General features: G+C 41.4%; 1 protein-coding gene across 2 annotated transcripts in view; it reads right to left on the bottom strand.

The window, feature by feature from the left end:
• The window catches only part of PTPRN2 (protein tyrosine phosphatase receptor type N2), a 1,585,109-nt gene that overhangs the window by 157,691 nt on the left and 1,410,066 nt on the right, over positions 1-17,352 (bottom strand). For both annotated transcript variants that reach the window (XM_033931599.1, XM_033931600.1), the window contains exon 17: positions 8,899-8,976. In XM_033931599.1, the coding sequence (XP_033787490.1) occupies positions 8,899-8,976 (78 nt within the window). The remainder of the gene's footprint in view (positions 1-8,898; positions 8,977-17,352) is intronic.

Here is a 17,352-nt window from a genome sequence, read left to right as displayed (position 1 = left end):
ATAATACTGGCGGACACTCTTTGGATTTGTATTATGAGGGAGTGCAGATTGAGCTCCTCCCTGCCAACACCACCTCCCTAATCCAACCTCTGAACCAAGGTGTGATCCGTGCATTCAAGGCTCTTTATACGAGAAATTCTCTCCAACACCTTGTGGATGCAATGGACACAGATGATAATTTTACATTAAAAAGTTATTGGCATAACTTTACAAATGCAACATGCCTATCAGTCATCCAAGCTGCTCTTAAGGAGATGAAAAAGGAAACCCTCAATGAATGCTGAAAAAAGCTGTGGCCAGAGTGTGTCCATGACTACAATGGCTTATCACCAGAAGAAATTCAGCATGAGGCTGTCGATAAGGCTGTGGGACTGGCAAGGATACTAGGTGGCAAAGATTTTGACGACATCACTCAAGATGAGTTCAACAATCTTATTGAACAGTAATTCAAAAAAAAAAAGTGGGAATCAGCGCTTAGCGAAAATATTTTCCAGCCTTAATTTGAGCACCCTTTCCACAGTTGCTATCGCCCGTAAATGGTATGGCCAATAATGCCCGATTCAATTAGCTGCATCTTATGAGGGGGCATTTGTCTGCTGCATTAACAATTAACGTGTAGCAACAACCTCATAAGATACAATATCTTACCCATTCCCCACCTCATATGACATTTCCCACAGCTTTCTAATATGGCAGGTAGGGCATATTAACAGTTAATGTGTTGTGCTGTCAGCATGCAGTAAAAGCTGTGTTAACAGCTTAGAAAACAGGGCCCTCAGTGTTTCACTGATCCCATAATTAAATATTTGAACATGCCTCTAGGCAACATTCACAAGGAAAAGAATTGCCCCCCCCCCTTGTTTTAGAATGTGTTTTTATAATTTTCCAAATAAAAACACCTAAGCAAACAATAACCATACATTAGGAATTCTTGCCTTGATCAATTATACAGCCATAAACATTTGGTTTCCTATTTTTAAAAAAATGAGTTTTAATCTGCATTTGAATACGGATTTATAAATTCTGTTACTGTAGGTTGGGATAATTTTCAGAGGACCAACCACATGCAAAAAAGCAATGTTACTTACCGTAACAGTTGTTATCCAGGGACAGCAGGCAGCTATTCTCACTAGTGGGTGATGTCATCCGACAGAGCCCCGATACGGACATCTTGCAAGCATGTCTTGCTTGAAGAAACTCAGAAGTTTCGAGATGCCCGCACCGCGCATGCGCCAGTGCCTTCCTGCCCGATGCTCCGGGCGTGTCTCCTCAGTTCAGGTAGCTAGCAGAGAAGCCAACCCAGGGGAGGTGGGTGGGACGTGAGATTAGCTGCCTGCTGTCCCTGGATAACAACTGTTATGGTAAGTAACATTGCTTTATCCCAGGACAAGCAGGCAGGTATTCTCACTAGTGGGTGACCTCCAAGCTAACCTCAATGGGATGGAGGGAGAGTTGGCAACTTAGGAGAACAAATTTTGTAACAGTTTGGCCAAACTGCCCATCCCGTCTGGAGAAAGTATCCAGACAATAATGAGAGGTGAATGTATGAACCGAGGACCAGGTGGCAGCCTTACAAATCTCCTCAATCGGTGTCGATCTGAGGAAGGCTACAGAGGCTGCCATTGCTCTGACCTTATGGGCTGTGACCTTACAGGGAAGGGGTAATCCAGCCTGGGCATAGCAGAAAGAGATACAAGCCGCCATCCAGTTGGAGATGGTGCGCTTCGATACAGGTCGTCCCAACTTGTTTGGATCAAAGGAGACGAAAAGTTGAGGGGCAGTTCTGTGTGGTTTGGTGCGATCCAAGTAGAAAGCCAAAGCATGTTTACAGTCCAGAGTGTGAAGAGCTGATTCTCCCGGATGAGAATGAGGCTTTGGAAAGAACACTGGAAGCACAATGGATTGGTTGAGGTGAAATTCAGAGACCACTTTAGGCAGGAATTTCGGGTGAGTGCGGAGGACCACCTTGTCATGATGAAATACTGTGAAAGGAGGGTCCGCCACCAAGGCCTGAAGCTCACTGACCCTGCGAGCAGATGTGAGGGCCACCAGAAAAACCACTTTCCAAGTGATATGAGTGATATTCACATATTTTTTATATTTGCATTTGAATGTTTGAAATCCAATTGGTACTTGAGTCATTGCACTTTATTTTAATGAGAAAGATTTTGTTGTTATTATAGATAGAAATTCCTGTATTGGTGCTGGCACTGGCACTTTTCATGAGCATACAATTTGTTATCGTACTGTAGTTATTTGTTTCTCAGGGTCTGGGCAGATTTGCACATTTAGCACAATTTGCACAATATAATTCTTTTAATGGATTCTCATATTTATTTAGATTAACTTTTAGATGTTATACATTAACTTATTAATTTAAATGTTTTAGCATTTATTAAATTTGAGGCTTAGAATTATGCATGTGTAAATCTTCAACCACTATTCACATATTTTCCTTAGTTTTCTTAACTTATTATATTTATTGTGTTGGTTTAGTCTGTGATGGGGTATTTGTTTGTTATGTCTTTATATTCCCCTTGTTCCTGAACTATAAGCCTGTATTTTTTCACTTTGAAACGAATGATTTTGTTTATAGAAGATGGTCACAGATTTGATGATGTATGAGGCAATTCTCATTTAGACGTACGTCTGGTGCTAGTCACCTGTGAGACTTAGCCTGAGCCAAAAGGTTCCCATGATTCATGGTGGGCTCATACTGATATCTTTGACCTTAACTTCATTACTGTTCTTGTATTTAGTACAGTTACAGACTTCTGGCTCAGGCACAAAGGGATTTAACCAATTCTAGGAGTAATTTGACATTAAAGGGTACATTTACAGTTCTTGGAACTCAATGATTTGGTTTTTTATATTCAGTTATTTTTATTAATATATTACATGATTAATAGGGGTCAGATTAAAAGCCCTTCCTATAGGGTGGGAGGGAGGGTGGGGGGAGGGAGTAAAGTACTTTTTAAAAAATATTTGTTTGAAGATAAGTGCTGTTATTTGTTTTATCTGATTGTACATTTTGATTGCGCTTGTATAAGTTCTGAAAATGAATAAAGATTTACCAAAAAAAAAAAGTATTCTTGTAACTTCTTTGAGTGTCCCCTAATCTTTTAAAGTTTTGATGGTGTAAAAAATTGATTCTTTGAATGTTTTCTAATTCTGCTATATCTTTTTTGAGATACAGCGACCAGAATTTAATGCAATACTCAAGGTGAGGAAGCACCATGGAGTGATACAGAGGCATTATAATATTCTTAGTCTTATTTACCATCCCTTTTCTAATAATTCCTAGAATCGTCATAATTCAAAATATGAATTACCTATATCACAGAATAAAAATTCAATAGCAGCTATCAGCCCAATATTCAATGTGTTTATAGGTTTAACGGTAGCCACCAAGGAGACAATTCTATAATATAGTAGCCACTTTTATGGATCACTTAAGTATACAAAAATACTGTTATTTTTACAGATGAGCCCAATGATTGAAGTACTGCCATATATAAGAAATTCAGGGGCCAATATTCAAAGTGCACCTAACAGGGTTAGTGCCGGTGAAAGGGATATTCAGCAGCAATAACAGGATAGGTTCTGCAGAGATAGGGGTTATAAAATTACCCCCTATTTCTAGAAAGCTGTCGCTGTGTGCCCAAATTTCTGACTAGCATGCAAATTTGCACATTCAGCTAAAAGAATAAGACCATCTATAGAACTTAAAGGCCAATTAGCATCTAATTAAGTCATAACAGCCAATTGTTGGCTAAAATTGGTGTTATGGACTGGATTCAGTAAATGATGCCCAAAATTTAGTGCCAAAAAAAAATCAGCACTGAATGGCATTCTATAACAGATGTTCTGGGATTGGCGCCCTTTATACTGTAGAAAATGAGGGACTACTGAAAGGTTCTCAGCCCAACCTGCAAAGTTGGGACAGTTTCCATCAAGTGCCAATGTTAGGAAATTCTTCAGCACGGAGAGGGTGGTAGATGTCTGGAATGCCCTCCTGAGGGAAATGGTGGAGAGGTAAACAGTGATGGAATTCAAAAAAGCGTGGGATAAAAATAGAGGATCTCTAATTAGAAAACGAAGAATGTAAATTAAAGAACTAAGGCCGGTTTTGGACAGACCTGCACGGTTTGTGTCCCATATATGGGCTGGGGTGGGAATGAAAGTGAACTCCACTAATATGGAACATGAGGATGTTGCTGGCCAGACTTTCCAGTAGATATTCTGCAAACAACGAGATGGTTGGATAGGCTGGAATGAGTTTGGACAGCAACTTCAGAATTTGGTTCTAGGATAATACAGACTTTAAAGTCTACGGCCCAGAAATATCAAGGAGACAAGTTAATCAAATCATGTATTTTTTAATACATCACTTTGGGGCTCATCCTGAGGACACTCAGTTTGTTTATTAGACATCTGTGTGGAACACTGTCAAAGGCTTTGCTAAAATCTAAATACACCACATCTATTGCACTCCATCTACCCAATTCTCATTCCAATGCTCGACTCTTGCACATTTACGCCACATAGGTATTTAAAGTCTCTATCATATCTCCCCTTTCCCACCTTTCCTCTAAAGTATACATAGTGAGATCTTTAAGTCTGTCCCAATACACCTTATCATGAAGAACACGCACCATTTTAGTAGCCTTCCTCTGGACTGACTCCATTCTTTTTATATCTTTCTGAAGATGTGGTCTCCAGAATTGTACACAATATTCTAAATGAGGTCTCACCATAGTCTTATACAAGGGCATCAATATCTCCTTTTTCCTACTTGCCATACCTCTTCCTATGCACCCTAGTATCCTTCTAGTTTTCGTCAATTTTAGCTGCCAAATTTCAGATCATTCTTCAAGCTTCGCTAGGTCTTTCTTCATGCTATTCACACCATCTGGGGTGTGCACTCTATTGCAGATTTTGGTATCATCCGCAAATCGTACCTGATAGCCCTTCAGCAATATTGCTTATAAAAATGTTAAAAAGAACAGGCCCAAGAACAGAACCTTGAGGCACACATCTCAGAGGGCAGCTGGACCGCCGGCGAGTGAAGGAAATCACTCGCAATCTACTCTGACCGCCTCTTCCTGTAGTAAAGTTGGGCTACACCAAACAGGAGCTGCTTTGACACGCAGCTCCTGATTGGTGTAGCCCAACTTTACTACAGGAAGAGATGGTCGGAGCAGACTGTGAATGACAAGGTCCGTGATTCACGAACCACAAATTCGCGGAGGAACACAGTATTTCTATTTTTAGTTTGTGGTCATTTATTCTATATCTGATGGGTGTCCATCTAAATTCTGAGTTGACTGAGGTCAGGTGCTCTGTTGGCATAGAGTTTCTGTATAGGGATCTGTAATAATCAGGCTTGTTCAGTTTTACCAGAATACATATTGATGTTCTAGAGCCCACTACAATATTTATGGTGTTGCTCTTTTCTGGGTAGACTCCTTGTTTTATTTTCTTTATTTATTAGGATTTAGTAACTACCTTTTTCATGAAGAGATTCACCCAAAGAGGTTTACCCTGAATAGTAATCAGGTACCCTTAAGTTGTTCGAGTTTTGGAAATTAATACTCTACTATGCTATGGTAGATTTACACTAGAGTTCCTGAGTGACTTTTGTACAACTTCATATATGCTTAGTACTGGAGAAAGTTAAATAAATGATGCTAGAACCAGAAAATATTTTTGTATATTGTATTCTATGGCAAAAAATGTCCTAATTCTGTTCTGCAACCATTATTGGGGGAGAGCTTTCTATTTTTGATGTTATAAATTATGCTTTGGTTATCACATTTTCTTTTTATTCCTTGGTGTCTGAACATCTTGCATCTCCTTTGGTTTTGCAGAATATAAATTTACATTCGTACTATGTAGGTCCATTGTGCAGTGTCAGGACTTGGCATTTTTTTCATTAGAGTCCCAGGCTACATAATTAAATTTCTACCATTTTTCCTGCATATATACAGCATTGAAAAGTTTTAATGATATAGCCTGGGAATATGTAATATCTTTTCTCAGGATAACCATCTGACTGTTCTGAGTAAGTATGAAGGGCTGCTGAAAAGTTCTCAGCCCAACCAAGACGAGAATGATGTGGAGCCATGAAACTTGAGAAATCCAAAAAAAACTCTGTAGAGTGACGATGTTCCTAAATGGACTTTATTTGAAAGTGTCAAAGTTCCAAAGGTACACTGAAATCATCCACAATAAAATAATTTCATCCACATAAAAATACATCTTCCACATAAAAGCCTTAAAGAACTCTTTCTATTGCAAAGGCAAGTAGTGTCTCACTTCTGGCTCACCACACAATTGTTTCCCACGTTTTCACCTTTATAGGACCTCCCAGGAATCCCCGAAGAAGACTTTTTGTCGAAACGCGGACCGTGTTGGGTCCTTTATCTCTAGCGGACTAGGTCCTTTAAGGCTTTTATGTGGATGATTTCAGGGTACCTTTGGAACTTTGACACTTTCAAATAAAGTCCATTTAGGAACATCGTCACTCCACAGAGTTTTTTTGGTTTTCTCTCGATTTTCTTCTTTGTGGATATTTTGGGGTCATTTCCTTTTGTTTTTGAGCCATGAAACTTACAAGTTATTCCACACTTTTCTTGACACTTTTCATATCATTGAAATGAAAAGTGTGGAATAACTTGTAAGTTTCATGGCTCCACATCATTCTCTTCTTGGTTGGGCTGAGAACTTTTCAGCGGCCTCTCGTAGACACCTGATCTTTGACTGGAGCTCTGAGGAGTTCCCCCTCCCAATTTTAATTATTTTTAAAAAAATGTATAGCCCAATCTATACAATTATTCTAGGCAGGGAAAAACATACACAATAAAGTTAAAATAAGCAGAGAGGAAACATAAATCATCATTAAACAACATTAAACAACAACTCAACTTCAAGTTACTATTAATGTCATCCACCAGAAAAAATATAATAATATAATTGAAAGATTGCTGAAATAAAAATGTTTAAGGGATTTCTTTAAAAAAAACTCTTAAGCTTTTAGTGAATCTCATTGGCATCCAATTTAACTATAAGAACATAAGAATTTGCCTCCGCTGGGTCAGACCAGAGGTCCATCGCACCCAGCAGTCCGCACCCGCGGCGGCCCATCAGGTCCATGACCTGTCATGTTATCTTGATTTAGCCCTATAGCCCCCTTGTTTTCATCTATACTCTTTCCATATATACAGTCAATCTTGTGTAGCTGACCTAAGGAGCCTAGTTGGTAGATATATAAGAAACCCTGAGGCAACAGAAACTGGTGCATTGTTATTGACAATTTTGAAGATTAAGAAAATAATCTTATAATAAACTCACCACTCACTAGGCAACCAATGGAGCTTAATTAAAACAGGAATAATGTTTTCAGATTTAAAGATACCTATTATAACACGGGTAGCAGCATTTTGAGTAAAGTACTCATCAACTGTATAGGTAAACTTGCCAGAAGCCCGCTATAATAGACAAAAAATGAGTTACAAGACTCTCTACTACATTACTAAAATTGTAAGGACTTACATAATCCTTTAAGTGATGTATGATTTGCAATCTTTGAAAAACTTTATGTATTGTCTTTCTAACATGGGGGTCCTTTTACTAAGGCGCGCTAACCCATTTAGCATGCACTAATCGATGTAGCGTGCGCTAAAGATTAGCGTGCACTAAATGCTAAGGCGCCCATAGAATAGAATGGGCATCTTAGCATTTAGCGCATGCTAAATCGGCTAGCACGCCTTAGTAAAAGGACCCCATAGGCTTTCATGGGTAGGGAAGAATCTAGGATCATACCAAGATAATGAATCTCAAATTATAGGGATTCCTGGGGGGGGGGGGGAGGGGACAACAGTTCATCCCTCATACCAGACAACGGGACCGTTTTTACAGAGAGAGACCAAAAGGAATCACCAGGAACTATTGAGAATAAACAGAACTTTAATAAAGACAAAAGTTAAAAAAAATCCAAACAAAAAAAACCCTGGCCCTTGGAACTTGGTCTCTAACAGCGGTACCTGGAGTGGCCCGCCTCCTGTTACTTAACACCCCTTCCCCCGTCCTTGTATACCTCTAACTAACCCCAAGAAGACTAAACACACCTTAGTTGGTAAATACCTGGCCGCAGCCCTGTTTATTGAATAATAACATATTCAAGAATTCAACATAATTAAATATACATAAGTTAACAGCCAAACCAAAACATTGACAAACCCCATAACAATGGTATCACCATTGTTACCTGATCCCGAGCTACCCTCCGAAGTAATTGGCCCCCGACCCCGCCATCCAAGCTAGGGTCTGAGGGGTGGCATGTCCCACACATGCCCCATTATCCAGGGTCAACCGACCCACCGGGCACGGCTCCCAGCCGGCCCACCGCTCATCCCTTGATGAGCCCCAGTAGCGAGTAGCTCGGGATACCGCACCCCATCCATCCCACGCACCCCAACCTAATGGGCGGGCGGGTGGGAACACAGTCTCGGAGGACCAAAAGGTTTAAGTCCTCCGAGCATGCTCCCTTTGTACCCCTCCCTCCCACAATCCCCCTCGGCTGCGACGCCCCGAGGGGCGGAAGGGGAAGGGGTCCTGCGACCACGGACCGCCCCCCCTTCCGCCCCCCCCCCCCCGCTCTCGTTCTAACTAGCCCGACGGGCGCCTCGGCGGGCCATCCAGCCCCGCGTTAGGGGCGCCCGTCGAGACTAGCTCTCGGGCTTGCTTATTAACACTAGTTTTTTTTTTCATTAGAGAGGTAGCATGTTCTCACCTGTGAAGAGAGGAGTTTTAAACCATATACGTATGAAAATAAAAAATCCAACTCATTACATATTCAATAGTTCAAAACATAATGCGATCAAAACAAATAATTACCTGCCAGAAATCTGAAATAGTTGCAGCAAGTGGACCTTGCGTAGCTATGTATGCAGGGTTTCTAGGATCATGATCCATCTGTGAGGGGGGAAAAACAAAACACCCAGAGAGGGTAGTATTTAGTAAGAACAAAGGAAAAGTTCCAAGAAGAAATGGTGAGCAGCTCAAAGGATTTCTTAATCAGGAACACCACCAGTAAAACAGAGGGAGATGCAAACAGAATCTAAATGGATGCTCATGTGAATAAACTTTCACAGTACGACTACTTCTGCTGCAATAAAAGGAGGTATTCAAAGAGGGAGAAAACCTTGCTGTATTTGGGAAGAACAATTTTTGAAGCAATTCTACCTGGCAAAAATATTTTACCAATGTTAGTTGGCAGCCCTGATATTGTAAACCGAGGGACACAGGGTCATATTTACAGTAACTCTTTTTTCTGTAAAGCTGATCCCTGAGCTGAAAAATATCTACTGTACCTGAACGTACACCACTGAATAGCTTTCAGGCTTGCAGGTATCCATATTTAGGTACAATAATTTCTTTTTCTGTTTCTGGAAAAGTGTTGAAATGGGACTTGAACCTGGGTCCCCTGAGTCACGGCCCACTACAATAACTACTAGGCTATTCCTCTGACTTCCTGCTTTATTTTCAGGGGAGAGGGAAGCAGACAGAAACCACTGGGGAATTAAAGAGGGGTCAAGCCTTAATCCCTCCAGTGGCCAGCTGCTTAATTAGAGCAATTTTTTTCTAACTTGGATGTGGCTGAAACAGTTCTAGATAAAAATGTCCTTTTTAGACACGGATGTTTCTTCCCATTTGAAACTCTGTTGGACCTCCTACTTTTGGACCCTCCTTAGGGCTCCTTTTACTAAGCTGTGATAGCGGTTTTAGCACGTGCGCTAGACCCTAACGCCAGCATTGAGCTGGTGTTAGTTCTAGCTGCGTAGCGCGGATTTAGCACGCGCTAAAATTCTGCGTGCGCTAAAAACGCTATGGCAGCTTAGTAAAAGGAGCCCTTAGTCCTGTCAAAAATGCCCACAATACACCTCCTTGTTGCTTGGATGAGCTGCAGTGTGATATTTCCACATTCTCACTTTCTAAAATCAGGATCTGGATGTTTTTGGAAGATTAACTTTTTTTTTTTTTTAAGGTAAGAACATAAGAAATGCCTCTGCTGGGTCAGACCCGAGGTCCATCATGCCCAGCAGTCCGCTCACGCAGCGGCCCAACAGGTCCAGGACCTGTGCAGTAATCTTTTATCTGTACCCCTCTATTCCCATTTCCAGTAGGAATTTGTCCAATCCTTTCTTGAACCCCAGTACCGTACTCTGCCTTATAACGTCCTCTGGAAGCGCATTCCAGGTGTCCACCACACGTTGGGTAAAGAAGAATTTCCTAGCATTTGTTTTGAATCTGTCCCCTTTCAACTTTTCCGAATGCCCTCTTGTTCTCTTATTTTTCGAAAGTTTGAAGAATCTGTCCCTCTCTACTCTCTCTATGCCCTTCATGATCTTGTAAGTCTCTATCATATCCCCTCTAAGTCTCCTCTTCTCCAGGGAAAAGAGACCCAGCTTCTCCAATCTCTCAGAATATGACAGGTTTTCCATACCTATTATCAGACGTGTTGCTCTCCTTTGAACTCTCTCGACTAATGCCATATCCTTCTTAAGATACGGCGACCAATATTGGACGCAGTACTCCAAATGCGGGCGCACCATCGCCCGATACAACGGCAGGATAACTTCTTTCGTTCTGGCTGTAATACCCTTTTTGATTATACCAAGCATTCTATTCTCTCTCTTAGCGGCCCCTGCACACTGTGCCGACGGCTTCATTGTCATGTCCACCATTACCCCCAAGTCCCTTTCCTGGGTACTCTTATTCAATAACATCCCTCCCATTTTATAGTTGTACCCCGAGTTTCTGCTCCCCACATGTAATACTTTACATTTCTCAATGTTGAACTTCATCTGCCATTTCGCCGCCCATTCTTCTAATTTGTTTAAGTCCCTTTGCAACTTTTCGCAGTCCTCTGTAGTCCGAGCTCCATTAAATAATTTGGTGTCGTCCGCAAATTTTATTATCTCGCACTTCGTCCCTGTTTCTAGATCATTTATGAAGATATTAAATAGCAGCGGCCCGAGCACCGAGCCCTGCGGGACACCACTCGTGACCCTCCTCCAGTCGGAGTAGTGACCCTTCACTCCTACCCTTTGTTTTCTACCCTCCAACCAGTTTCTGATCCATCTATGTACGTCTCCTTCCACCCCATGGTTCTTCAGGTATTTTAAGACGCCACCTGCTTTGAAAATCAGCACCATAATATGCACAATCATGCATGTTCGTGTACATTTACACCTGTTCTCAAGCAGATGTAATGTCCATTCCTTCTGTCTATACAATTTCTGCTAGTATTTTATCTTTATAAAATAGACAAAAAATAAACACTCAAAACAAACAAACCACCCTACTAATAGTCTGCCACAAAACAGAGCCACAAGTGGCAGTTTTCCCCCTCCCCCAATAAGTTGTTCAAGATTACAGGAGAATACTTTTACCTTTCCTTAATTATCCGGGCAAATTGGCTTTGAAAATTGTCCTTGAATAGTTCCCAAAGTAAATAATGCCATGCACTTATTTTACCCAGAACTCGTAAAATAATGGCATGATCTAACAAATTGTTTGAAAAAAAAAAAAAAGAGTTAAAGAAAAAAAAAAAAAAGACTTCATTGAGTCCTATATCTGTATTATAAAGTAGCAACTTGCACGGGCTTAAATCTTTCAGCAAGAGTGTAGGCAAGAATGTTAAACTTGAGTATAATCCGATCAACAGACACTGTCCAGCCTAGAAAGATCAGATGGAAGAATTTAATGGGTTTAATTTCCGAAGCTCAATCAAAGCTAATCCCCCTCTTTTACAAAAGTGTGCTAATTGATTTAGAGCATGCTAAATGCTAGCGCACCCATTCTAGTCTATGGATGCGTTAGCGTTTGGCGCACGCTAAATCGATTAGTGCACACTAAATCTGCTACCACACCTTAGTAAAAGGACTCGTAAGTCTATGTTAAAATTCACTATGACAAAGGAATCAATAGAGAATTAAGCCACCTAGTTCATGTTAGGAAAGGCAAGAATGTCATTCGAAACCTTTTGGTCTGCTAAGGCTAGAACCCTGTTGCCTTGCCTATGCGTCTTACAATAGTTTCAGAAGGAAAGCCATCAAACAAATTTCCAAAACAAACAGCCAGCAAACAGAACACAACAAAACAAAACAACAAAATAAACTACTAAGAACAACATCGGCAATAAAATGAATCATGACAGGAACCTTCTATTAAAATGCATTGTTTTGGGCTTAAGACACTATAACGCAGAGCTTTATTTATTTAATCAATTTTCTATACCATTCTCCCAGGAGAGCTCAGAACGGTTTAAATGAATTTATTCAGGTACTCAAGCATTTTTCCCCGTCCATCCCAGTGGGTTCACAATCTATCTAATGTACCTGGGGCAATGGGTCACAAGGAGCAGCGTAGGTTTGAACCCACAATCTCAGAGTGCTGAGGCTATAGCTTTAGCCACTGCATCACTTTAGAATACAGTAAAAGTGTGCCAAGTAAAGGGCAGTCAAGTCATTGTGACATCACTGATGAGGTTGGCTCTTAGGCATTGGTAGAATGGGGCATTATGACATCACAATACCATCTCTGGTTACCAGAGGCTGAAACTTTTCACACTACTCGTATTTATTCAATTTTCCATACTGTTCTCCCAGGGGAGCTCAGGACAGTTTATATGAATTTATTTAGGCACTCAAGCATTTTTCCCTGTCTGTCCTGGTGGGCTCACAATCTAATGTACCTGGGGCAATGGGGGGATTAAGCGACTTGCCCAGGGTCACAAGGAGCAGTGTGGGTTTGAACCCACAACCTCAGGGGGCTGAGGCTGTAGCTTTAACCACTACACCACACACACACACACACACACACACAGCAAGCACAAAACTAATACTGCATCAAGAAAGGACGTGCCACTATTTTATTTTGCAGGTCTGCATTAACATAGAAACAGATTAACATGCAGTATCTGCTCCTGGTTAACATGGAAGAACTTAGTACCTCCAATTTAGGAGGTAGTAAGGGGCTGATTCTATAAAGGGTGCCTAACTTAATTGGTAAAATACCCTTAATAGGCTCAGTAATTGCTTACATTTTTTTTTTTAATTGGGCAATAGTTGCCTATCTGATTCTATAAAAGATATGTGCCTAATGCCTAAGTGGGCATTTCTATGGGTGGAGTGTGAGTTAGGCGCCGCTAAATGCGATTCTCCAAAACCTTAGTCGTCTTGACATGTAAGCCTTTAAAACCCTCACATTTCAGGCGCCTAAGTTTTTTTCTTAGATGCCGCTAGCTATGATTCTGTAAATGGCACCTAAGTGTGATTAAAATCCAAATACACAAGAAGGGATGTCCAAAAAATCCAAAACCAAAAAAACACCCTCCAAAACACAAGGCTACGTATCAAAGTTATACCAAAAAAGGAGAAAAGACCTCAGTGTCTAATAGGGGCTCTAAAAAGCTACCCACAAAGACAAGCTGGTTTCAAACTAAATTTGAGACCAGCAGACACATCCTCGGTCAAAAAACTCCCAAAGGAAGAGAGTTAAACTATATACTCCCTTTCAAAATTGTCTTTGCAAATTCAATTTTTCATATTATATATTAAATTTTAATTAAAAAATTTTTTTTTTTAAATTTAATATATAATATGAAAAATTGAATTTGCAAAGAGAATTTTGAAAGGGAGTATATAGTTTAACTCTCTTCCTTTGGGAGTTTTTCGACCGAGGATGTGTCTGCTGGTCTCAAATTTAGTTTGAAACCAGCTTGTCTTTGTGGGTAGCTTTTTAGAGCCCCTATTGGATACTGAGGTCTTTTCTCCTTTTTTGGTATAACTTTGATACGTAGCCTTGTGTTTTGGAGGGTGTTTTTTTTGGTTTTGCCTAAGTGTGATTGACATGCGTCCCATGCCATTTTTCTAAGTGCCGTTTATAGAGTCAACCCCTATGTGATCCCATTCTCCCCTGTAGCAGGTATTCTCTGAGGTGATGTCATCCGAAGGAGCACCTTTCTTGCAAAAATATTAAGGTTCCCATATAAGAACATAAGAATTGCCGCTGCTGGGTCAGACCAGTGCTCCATCGTGCCCAGCAGTCCACTCCCACGGCAGCCATTAAGTCAAAGACCAGTGCCCTAAATGAGACCAGCCCTACCTGAGTACGTTCTGGTTCAGCAGGAACTTGTCTAACTTTGTCTTGAATCCCTGGAGGGTGTTTTCCCCTATAACAGCCTCCGGAAGAGTGTTCCAGTTTTCTACTACTGTCTGGTTGAAGAAGAACTTCCTTAAGTTTGTACGGAATCTATCCCCTTTTAACTTTAGAGAGTGCCCTCTCATTCTCTCTACCTAGGAGAGGGTGAACAACCTGTCTTTATCTACTAAGTCTATTCCTTTCATTATCTTGAATGTTTCGATCATGTCCCCTCTCAGTCTCCTCTTTTCAAGGGAGAAGAGGCCCAGTTTCTCCAATCTCTCACTGTACGGCAACTCCTCCAGCCCCTTAACCATTTTAGTCGCTCTTCCCTGGACCCTTTCGAGTAGTACCGTGTCCTTCTTCATGTACGGTGATCAGTGCTGGATGCAGTATTCTAGGTGAGGGCATATCATGGCCCAGTATAGTGGCATAATAACCTTCTCCGATCTGTTCATGATCCCCTTCTTAATCATTCCTAGCATTCTGTTCACCCTTTTCGCCGCCGCCGCACATTGCACAGATGGCTTCATCGACTTGTTGACCATTACTCCCAAGTCTCTTTCCTGAGGGGTCTCTCCAAGTACTGCACCAGACATCCTGCATTCGTGTATAAGATTTTTGTTACCAACATGCATCACCTTACACTTACCAACGTTAAATCTCATTTGCCATGTTGCGGCCCATTTCGCGACTGTGTTTATGTCACATTGCAGGTCTTCGCAATCCTCCTGCATCTTCACTACTCTGAATAACTTTGTATCGTCTGCAAATTTAATCAGCTCACTCGTCGTACTAATTTCCAGGTCATTTATAAATATGTTGAAGAGCACGTGTCCAAGCAACGAACCCTGCGGCACTCCACTCGTGACGCTTTTCCAGTCCGAGTACTGTCCATTTACCCCACTCTCTGTTTCCTATCTGCCAGCCAGTTTGTAATCCACGTGAGTATTTCACCCTCGATTCCATGGCTCGCAATTTGTAAGAATTGATGTCCTGCTTTTACTCAGAGAAAGTGAAGTTACTCACCTGTAGCAGGCATTCTCCGAGGAGAGCAGGACACGAATTATTATACAGTGGTGCCTCACACAACGAACTTAATTGGTTCCAGGAGCAAGTTTGTTATGTGAAACGTTCGTTATGTGAAACGCGTTTTCCCATAGGAATACATGTAAAAAAAAATAATTCGTTCTGCAGCATAAAATATGCTAAGATGACATAAAAAAGATAAATTTTTTGTTATTATTTTTATTTAGATACATCTAAAAACATACATCTCCCTGTCCTTTTACTTCCACTATCTTCCTATCCCATCTCTATTCCCTTTTGTCCCTCTCCCCATGATCAATCATCTCACCACCTCTCTCTGCCCTCACCCTCAGGGTTCAAGATTGCTTCCACTCTTTTTCCTGTTGTTCTCTCTGCCTGTCACCCTATGATTTAGCATCCCTTCTGCCCTTGTCCAATATTTCCCCTTCTCTCCCTCCCTCTCATCCCCTGCTCCAACATGTGCTTTCAGCGGCCTTCTCCCCCCTTAAGCGTCTTTTCTTCTCCACTCCACCTTTCCTCCCTCCCTGCCTCCACCTTTGTGGCGCTTTTGCACCCGACCGACAACAGAACAGGCCCGGTCGGACAAATCTCCCTGTCCTGTAGCCACGAATCTAAATTACCTTCTTACAGCAGCTGGATTATTGAAGCTGCTGTAAGAGGTAATTTAGATTCGCGGCTACAGGGCAGGGAGGTTTGTTGGCCGGGCCTGTTGTCGGTCGATCGGGGGACCTGACCAGCTGTGCACATTCTTCGGGGCGGACCGCCCCCTCCCCCCTCTTTCGTTCGCCATTGCCTTCTTCCTACCTGCCCTGCCGCAGCCGCACACAGCCGAACGGAAGTCTTCCTGATGTCAGCGCTGACGTCGGAGGAAGGGAGGGCTTTGCTTAAGCCCTCCCTCCGACGTCAGCGCTGACATCGGGAAGATTTCCGTTCGGCTGTGTGCTGCGACAGGGCAGGTAAGGAGAAGGAGACTACCCTCGACCAACCCCGCTGCGATCCAACCCCGCAGGAACCCCGGACTTCGTTGTGTGAAACGAAGTCCGTTGTACGAATCAAGACATAAAGTTCGTTGTGCGAGGCGTTCGCTGTGCGAGGCACCACTGTATGTGGAAGGCTGAATTTTTCCAAGATAGGTGGCTCTGTCGGATGACATCATCCACATGTAAGAATGTGCTTGTTCTTGGAGATACCTCTAAACATGGTCATGAAGTTGTCTCTTTTGGCACATTAAACATGCATTAAAGGCATAACAGCCTTTTAGTCAAAGGGCTCCAATGTACAAATATATGAAAGGTCATTACACTTCTTTGTCTCTTTCTCTTTTTGATAATAACCACCAATTTCTGAATCAGAAAATAAGGGCATAATGAATCAATGATGATTTAAGTAGGACTGTCAAATAAAAAATACTTTTAAACACTTGGTTATTTGAAAAATCAGAAAGCCGCCACTCTTGACATTTCAGCACTAATCAGTTGCTGTCACAAAGCTGCTATTTGGAACGTGGTAAACTTCATAATGAGCTGAAAATGCTGAAATGTGTCATCAGTTGAACAATAACTCAAAAGACAATTACAATTATTACATTCAAAGCACATTCTGTTGTACAGAAAACCTAATTATGGACAGGAGCTCTTTCTCCCCCAGAGAAAATATGACAACACATAAAATTCTGTGGGCCTATTGACTTGAATTGTATTAAATTTAAGAACATGAATACAATTTCTGCTTATTATGAGATCACATGTTATCCAATAATTTTAATGCAGGTATTATATCTGCTTTGAGACAAGCAAAACAACACTAATGAGATGCATAACACAGTGGTGTTATAGCATCCATGTTATAAAGCACATGTGTTCACTAGTTCAAGTTTTGCTACAGCAATTAGTCCAAAGGGTTAGTTACTGATGGAAACTTTCCCTCAACTCGGAAAGAAATGCACTCTGGGCCTCCCTTCACCCCCTCGTTACCAGAAATGCATCAGATACATTTTTTTTTTTCATTCTCCAGCCTTCCACTTTTGATTTATCCCTGTTTTGATAGAATGCAAAGTTGGCCAGTGCCATTCTGAATTTGGTCATCATATCTTCA

This window comes from Geotrypetes seraphini, chromosome 2, assembly GCF_902459505.1.
Source record: "Geotrypetes seraphini chromosome 2, aGeoSer1.1, whole genome shotgun sequence".
Classification (NCBI taxonomy): domain Eukaryota; kingdom Metazoa; phylum Chordata; class Amphibia; order Gymnophiona; family Dermophiidae; genus Geotrypetes; species Geotrypetes seraphini.
Note: the sequence above shows the minus strand (reverse complement) of the source record. Positions and strands in the feature narration are given on the sequence as shown.